The 8,832-nt window shown below is 36.5% G+C and overlaps 1 protein-coding gene across 1 annotated transcript; it reads left to right on the top strand.

Annotated features, from left to right (window-relative positions):
- The first annotated feature begins 5,898 nt into the window (after positions 1-5,898).
- Positions 5,899-6,948, top strand: LOC128014743 (trace amine-associated receptor 13c-like). The gene has a single exon (XM_052598463.1). The coding sequence runs from the start codon at positions 5,944-5,946 to the stop codon at positions 6,946-6,948; it is 1,005 nt and encodes a 334-aa protein (XP_052454423.1). The 5' UTR covers positions 5,899-5,943.
- The last annotated feature ends 1,884 nt before the right edge of the window (positions 6,949-8,832 follow it).

Raw genomic sequence — 8,832 nt, 5'->3', positions numbered from 1 at the left:
ATATATATTACATCTGGTTAGAAAAGAAAGGATGTGATGTTCAGAACATGGTAACTACAGTAATTATCAGTGGGAAGAGATGCACCCCGTTTGGCTAAGGGTGTTTTTAAACCACAGACAAGATTTGAGAAGGAAAAAATCATTATGAAATTTGTTTTATTATTTTTTTCCTTAAAATGTTCTTCCTAACTTCAGGCCTTATTATCATGTCATATATACAGTAGAGACCAAAAGTTTGGACACACTTTCTCATTCAAAGAGTTTTCTTTATTTTCATAACTATGAAAATTGTAGATTCACACTGAAGGCATCAAAACTATGAATTAACACATGTGGAATTATATATGGAATTATATACATAACAAAAAAGTGTGAAGCTGAAAATATGTCATATTGTAGGTTCTTCAAAGTAGCCACCTTTTGCTTTGATTACTGCTTTGCACACTCTTGTCATTCTCTTAATGAGCTTCAAGAGGTAGTCACCTGAAATGGTCTTCCAACAGTCTTGAAGGAGTTCCCCGAGAGATGCTTAGCATTTGTTGGTCCTTTTACCTTCTGTCTGCCGTCCAGCTCACCCCTAAACCATCTCGATTGGGTTCAGGTCCGGTGACTGTGGAGGCCAGGTCATCTGGCGCAGCACCCCATCACTCTCCTTCTTGGTCAAATAGCCCTTGATGCCTTCAGTGTGACTCTACAATTTTCATAGTCATGAAAATAAAGGAAACTCTTTGAATGAGAAGGTGTGTCCAAACTTTTAGTCTGTACTGTAACTTTGATGTTCTGTAAAACAACTAACTTTAAAATACTTTGTTCTTACTGGTGAAAATCAGATGGTCATCTCTGTTTACTCTCAGGTACATCACAGTGTAAGCTTCACAGTGAACATTACTCTAATCAGTGTAGTCCATATCAACAACAAAAATATCTTGACTCCATATAGTGGTTATTTTGGAAAAAATCCAAGGTATTTTGAGCAGTAGGATTATAAAAAAATGTGCTAATATAAAATTAAATTAAGTAGCCTATATAAAATTGCAAACATCTATCTTGCAGTACTTTTTTTACTTAAGTATATAAAAAATTGAGTACTTTTGTACTTTTACTTGAGTAAAATTGAAAAAGGAGTACTTTTACTTTTACTGGAGTAATATTTTATTATATGTATCTGTACTTTTACTCAAGTACTTGATTTGTGTACTTCGTCCACCACTGGCAATGAGACATAAACACAGCATAGTAGATCTGACAAACATAGACTAAAATGACTAAAGCTAAAGTACAGAAATTAATTTGGAAACAAGGAGACATACCTGAAATCAGATTGAACAATTAACATAGGAAAACTAGGTCAGAGCAGGCACATGGACGGGGGGAAAATACACAGAAAGAGTCCAGGGGCATGACATGAAGTGGGAGCTAAATGTCATTTCCATCTTGAGAACTATATACAGCCACAAATAATTGTTTATTACAATTCTACCAATATCATGGACCATAATTATGTCAGCATCACATGGCCGTTGAGTTTAGTTTGGGCTTCTCCTCAGTGCATCTTTTAAATGTTTTCAAATAGTCTTGCACACATCCAGTCTGATTTTCTTTATTATTAACGTGCAATTATTTACCTCACTTTCTTTCATCTTCTCTTCACTTGATAGTGCTGCTTATTAATTTAAAAACATTAACACTGCCACAAGCAATCTTTATCAAAGGTATTGTTACCAAGCATTGCTGTCTGCACCCATGACATGGGGCCCTATGCAACCACATGTCATTAATTACTGTAGGTAAATCCAGCTCTGATGTTACATTCCCAAATATATGTTAAACTCACAACACATGTAGACATTGAGTTTGCTGCATTCTTTGGAACCAAATTGCTGAAAACACCACATATTCAGCTTCTTGCGTAAACAAAATCCTGTGCTTCACTTTGGAACTCACAGCACGACAGAATTATATATATATATATATATATATATATATATATATATATATATATATATATATATATTAATGGTGGGCAGTTAACGTGCTGTGTTAACGTGAAACTCCCATCGGGCGATACAAAAAAAATATCGCCGTTAATCTATTCTTGGTTAACGGTTGAGAGCTGGGTTGAGAGCTGGGTCTATACTACGCGAGATATGATGACTTTCACCATGATATTTTAGTGCAGTTGTATACCTAGCCGAATCTATAGGGGGCGAGAATGAGTCTTTAAACCTGTGTGTATGCCTAGTGTGAAATTACCACATCAAACATGACATGCTAACAGGGATGCAGCTGAAGTCGCTGGGTTTGCTTCAGGGTATTATTTTATTTTTTTTTAAACAAGCTTCCCAATGGAAACCTCCACAAGACGCACGCCTGTTTCACACGTAATCCGTCTGCAGTGCGTATACAGTCCGTGTGAGTTACATATGTGGTGCTGAAGCAGCACGGACTCATACTCATTGTGCTTTCACACAGGACACGTTTGCAGTCCGCTACTCGGTACGTAAACGATCACTGCCCTGCTGCAGACGCAAAGCTCTTGGAAAGCACTGATGGATCGCAACCGTGTGAACGCTGGAATCTGTTAACATGGGTGAATAAAAAAAAAAAAAAACGAAACGCATACGCATACGCATGGAACTACAGACGGAGTAGCCTATGTGTGAAGCAAGCTAGTTAGAGGTCTTTACACATACACACACACATACATATACAATTGCATAATAAATGAATAGAAAATAGAATACAAAAAAGATTAGAAAGGTAGTTAGATTTTTTTATAGAATAGAATTAGAATAGTGAGTGTTAAAGTTAGAGGGTCAAATAAAGATGGAAGAGATGTGTTTTAAGCAAATTCTTGAAGATGGCTAAGGACTGAGTTGCTCGGATTGAGTTGGGGAGTTCATTCCACCAGAAGGGAAAATTTAATTTAAAAGTCCGTAAAAGTGACTTTTTGCTTCTTTGGGATGGCACAATCAAGCAACGTTCACTTGCAAAACGCAAGCTTCTAGATGGCACATAAGTCTGAAGTAACGAATTAAGGTAAATGGGTGCAGAGCCAGTGGTAGTTTTGTAGGCAAACATCAATGCCTTGAATTTTATGCGAGCAGCTATTGGATGCCAGTGCAAATTGATAAACAGAGGTTTGACGTGTATTCTTTTTGGCTCATTAAAAATGTATCTTGCTGCCGCGTTCTGAATTACTTTTAAAGGTTTGATAGAATTGGCTGGAAGACCTGCCAGGAGGGCATTGCAATAGTCCAGCCTGGACAGAACAAGAGCTTGAACAAGGAGTTGTGCAGCATGTTCCGAAAGAAAGGGCTTGATCTTCTTGATGTTGAATAAAGCAAATCTGCAGGATCAGACAGTTTTAGCAATGTGGTCTGAGAAAGTCAGCTGATCATCAATCATAACTCCAAGGCTTCTAGCTGTTTTTGAAGGAGTTATGGTTGATGTGCCTAACTTGATGGTGAAATTGTGATGGAACGATGGGTTTGCTGGAATCACAAGCAGTTCTGTCTTGGCAAGGTTGAGTTGAAGGTGATGGTCCATCATCCAGGAAGAAATGTCAGATAGACAAGCTGAGATGTGAATAGCTACCGTCGGATCATCAGGATGGAATGAGAGGTAGAGTTGAGTGTCATCAGCATAGCAGTGGTATGAAAAGCCATGTTTCTGAATGACAGAACCTAATGATGCCATGTAGACAGAGAAGAGAAGTGGTCCAAGAACTGAGCCCTGAGGCACCCCAGTAGTTAGATGTTGAGACTTGGACACCTCACCTCTCCAAGATACTTTGTAGGACCTATCTGATAGGTAAGACTCAAACCATTGAAGTGTTGTTCCTGAGATGCCTTTCACTAGTAGCGTTGATAGGAGGATCTGGTGGTTAACCGTGTCAAAAGCAGCGGACAGATCAAGCAGGATAAGTACTGAAGATTTGGATTCTGCTCTTGCCAGTCTTAGAGCTTCAACAACTGAGAGCAAGGACGTCACAGTTGAATGTCCACTTCTGAAGCCAGATTGGTTGCTGTCAAGGAGATTGTTGTGTGTGAGAAATGTAGAGACTTGTTTGAACACAGCTCGTTCAAGTGTTTTTGCAATAAAAGGAAGAAGGGAAACTGGTCTGTAGTTCTGTAAAAGAGATGGGTTGAGGTTGGGTTTCTTAAGTAGTGGAGTTATATGTGCCTGTCTAAATGATGAGGGAAATGCACTCAATACTTGGTTGGGAATCCTTTTGCAGAAGTGACTGCTTCAAACGGCGTGGCATGGAGGCAATCAGCCTGGGGCACTGCTGAGGTGTTATGGAGGCCCAGGATGCTTCGATAGTGGCCTTAAGCTCATCCAGAGTGTTGGGTCTTGCGTCTCTCAACTTTCTCTTCACAATATCCCACAGATTCTCTATGGGGTTCAGGTCAGGAGAGTTGGCAGGCCAATTGAGCACAGTAATACCATGGTCAGTAAACCATTTACCAGTGGTTTTGGCACTGTGCGCAGGTGGCAGGACGTGCTGAAAAAACAAAATCTTCTTCTCCTTAAAGCTTTTCAGCAGATGGAAGCAAGAAGTGCTCCAAAATCTCCTGATAGCTAGCTGCATTGACCCTGCCCTTGATAAAACACAGTGGACCAACACCAGCAGCTGACATGGCACCCCAGACCATCACTGACTGTGGGTACTTGACACTGGACTTCAGGCATTTTGGCATTTACTTCTCCCCAGTCTTCCTCCAGACTCTGGCACCTTGATTTCCGAATGACATGCAAAATTTGCTTTCATCCGAAAAAAGTACTTTGGACCACTGAGCAACAGTCCAGTGCTGCTTCTCTGTAGCCCATTTCCTGTACACGCCTGTGCACGGTGGCTCTGGATGTTTGTACTCCAGACTCAGTCCACTGCTTCCGCAGGTCCCCCAAGGTCTGGAATCGGTCCTTCTCCACAATCTTCCTCAGGGTCCGGTCACCTCTTCTCATTGTGCAGCGTTTTTTGCCACACTTTTTCCTTCCCACAGACTTCCCACTGAGGTGCCTTGATTCAGCACTCTGGGAACAGCCTATTCGTTCAGAAATGTCTTTCTGTGTCTTACCCTTTCGCTTGAGGGTGTCAATGATGGCCTTCTGGACAGTAGTCAGGTCGGCAGTCTTACCCATGATTGCGGTTTTGAGTAATGAACCAGGCTGGGAGTTTTTAAAAGCCTCAGGAATCTTTTGCAGGTGTTTAGAGTTAATTAGTTGATTCAGATGATTAGGTTAATAGCTCGTTTAGAGAACCTTTTCATGATATGCTAATTTTTTTAGATAGGAATTTTGGGTTTTCATGAGCTGTATGCCAAAATCATCAGTATTAAAACCATAAAAGACCTGAAATATTTCAGTTGGTGTGCAATGAATCTAAAATATATGAAAGTTAAATTTTTATCATTACATTATGGAAAATAATGAACTTTTATCACAATATGCTAATTTTTTTAGAAGGACCTGTGTGTGTGTGTGTGTGTGTGTGTATATATATATATATATATATATATATATATATATATATATATATATATATATATATATATATATATATATATATATATATATTATATATAAATTGCAAAGCACAATGTTAGAGACCTTTTGGGCAAATATGAAAAGTTTAATAAATATTTTTGGTTCATTATGAAACTGTAATGGAACCGATTAAACTATTGAGGGCCACCCATCAAGATAATTAATAGGAAGATAATAAGTAAACAAATATAAAAGGAATACTGTATAGGTTCTAAATAAGGGGTTTAAAGATCACATCAGTCACATTAAAGTTCAAAATGTTGGAGGAAAATAATGTTATAATGCAGCATCAGTGTGGGCGGTAGATGGGTTGGTCAGTCTGATGCAGATTCTGTATAAAAGAAAGGACAGTAAGGAGAGCAGAACGAACTCGTAACGATAGGAGAATCACACATGGTCTATGAGACAGAGCATCATGAGATTCAACACTGCTTTCCTGCCATCAATTCATCATGTATCAAGGGAAAACACTCCAGACATGAATCCAATATCATGTATATGTTTTTTTCATTGCTGTCAGTGTGGACTGTGTTTCTGAACCTGCTGGTGATCATCTCCATCTCTCACTTCAAGAAACTTCACACTCCAACCAACCTGATCATTCTCTCTCTGGCTGTGGCTGACCTGCTTGTTGGACTTGTGATGCCAATAGATGCCATAAATCTGATTGAGATGTGCTGGTACTTTGGAGACACTTTCTGTGGAGTCTATTCAATATTTTTTGCGATGCTTCTCACAGCATCTCTTAGTAATTTAGTTTTAATTGCTGTTGATCGTTACGTGGCTGTTTGTCACCCTTTACAGTACCCACAGAAAATAACAATGACTAAAACAATAATAAGCATCTGTCTGAGCTGGGTTTTCTCTTCAACTTATAGCACTGCCTTTGTTATTGATAATGGTTATTTTGACATTTCACGCAAAACAAACATGTGTTATGGAGAGTGTTCTGTTATGATGGGTTTTGCTTGGAGCATCACTGATCTGATCTTGTGTTTTATTTTTCCTTGTGTCCTGGTCATATCTTTATATTTGAGGATTTTCTATGTTGTACATCAGCAAGTGAAAGTTATAAACACCCTGATGAAGGGTGGAAAATGTGTAAAAGAAGGTTCAGTGAGAAGGAAAACTGAGAGCAAAGCTGCTCTGACATTAGGAATCATTGTCACAGTTTATCTGCTTTGTTGGATTCCATACTATATCTGTTCCATATCAGGAGCTTCTTCCACAACCATAAATGTTTTATTATGGGTCTTACATATGAACTCAGGTCTGAATCCTATGGTCTATGCTTTATTTTACCCCTGGTTTAAAAAGACAGTTAAACTCATCTTAACTCTGAAAATATTTCAGCCAGCATCCTCTCTGGTCAATATTTTTTCAGAACATCAATTGTAATTAAACTGATAAAGCCATCAGCCTGAGAACTATATATATATATAATATTAAAATATAACTATAATATTAAAATGCATAGAGTTTATTTTATAACATATATATATATATATATATATATATATATATATATATATATATATATATATATATATATATATATATATATATATATATATATATATATATATATGTTAAGTTGTGATGCATTAGCTTATTAGGAAAATGTAATCATAAATACTTTTAATCTAATGGAATAAATGATAAAGACAGAAATTCTGTATTAGGCTTCACTTTTATCAGTCATGCTGAATCTGTGCTGATATATCAATAACAGACAAAAACAGGACAGTCAATTATAACTTTGTGTAAGTGTCATGTGTATTATTGTGGTGGTTCATCACAAAAAGATTAATTAAAATGGTTTACAGCACACCTCATATTAAATTATCTGAAACAAAATAACTTCAGATTCATCCAAAAAGCATTTAAAGGGTGGAGCTACACACACAGATAAATAACAATATTACATATTTTATTCTAACGTTTCAAGTAAATTGAAGTCATGTTCAATTTTTCATTTAAACTAATCTGAATAAATTAATGCTGTAAGTGTTTAACATCACCCCATGTAGGCCTTTTTTTTCTTTTTTTTTTTGATCCAAACAAAGGCTGAAATTAATCCATTTTTTCTTTTTCTAATCAAATGCTTTGACTAATTAAATAGTTTTGACCGCTAATACACTTTTCCTTTTCCTTTTATTTATCATTTAATTTTGTATGCCACTTTTGGATTATTTTAGTAGACTGGTGGTCCCACTTTACATTGTGGCTCTAATACCTGTGTGCTTACATATTAACTAGATGTGTACATATGTTACCACAGTGTAAGTGGTTGGTTTCCAGAATGTTACACTACATATTAAGCGGACAGCTGCTGAGGAGTTACACTGGTACTACAATGGTGCACCTACTCCACCAACTTGAGATCCAACTTGAGATACTTTTACATATCCCTAAACCTACCCATCTACACCCACTAGATCAAACGGTTCTAATTGCTCTTATACTCTTATTGCTCTTGTTTGTTGTTACAACGTGTATATATATATATATATATATATATATATATGTCCTGTTAGAAATTTTTAATAACACAAACCATTTGGAGGGTTGTTACATGTGTGGAGTTACAGAAATATTACATATGTAGATACTTTGTATCAATTTGTACTTACACTGTGACTACATACTACATACACTTCTAGTTATATGTAAGTACATAGGTATTATAGGGTCGCTTAATATGAAGTGAGACTGTTGCATCAGATTGTTGTGTGTGTTTGAAGAAGGTTTCTTTTGAACCTTTAATGAATGATTGATACACTTGAGGATCATCTCTGCATGCACAGGTAGCACAGGTCTTAACAGCATCCTCAGGTGCACATTTCATAAATAACAAATTACGATGTCCATAACAGGACTTCAGAGTTTACTGTAAATAACATTTCAACCCATGGACTACAGGAAATATTTGCAGTGTTTCCATTTGCATCTACAGTTTATTTACATGAGATAATCAAATTACACAACTTTTAATTAAGGAGAGAGAGAGAGAGAGAGAGAGAGAGAGAGAGATGTTTTTTTTTTGGGGGGGGGGGGGGGGTCATGATTTTTTTTTTTTACAATATTTTTTTACAACATTTATTAATATAATATAATATAATATAATATAATATAATATTATATAATATAATAATTTATTATTAACTATAACAATGGCAGTTATTAAGTACTATTGGTTGTTATTATGCCGATTGAAATTTTAAAATGTATTAGTATATGTAGAAATGAATATTAATCTAAATTAATAAATGCTGTAAAAGT

This window comes from Carassius gibelio, chromosome B25 (assembly GCF_023724105.1).
Source record: "Carassius gibelio isolate Cgi1373 ecotype wild population from Czech Republic chromosome B25, carGib1.2-hapl.c, whole genome shotgun sequence".
NCBI classification, from domain to species: Eukaryota; Metazoa; Chordata; class Actinopteri; order Cypriniformes; family Cyprinidae; genus Carassius; species Carassius gibelio.
This window is presented reverse-complemented; position numbering and strand designations above follow the sequence as displayed.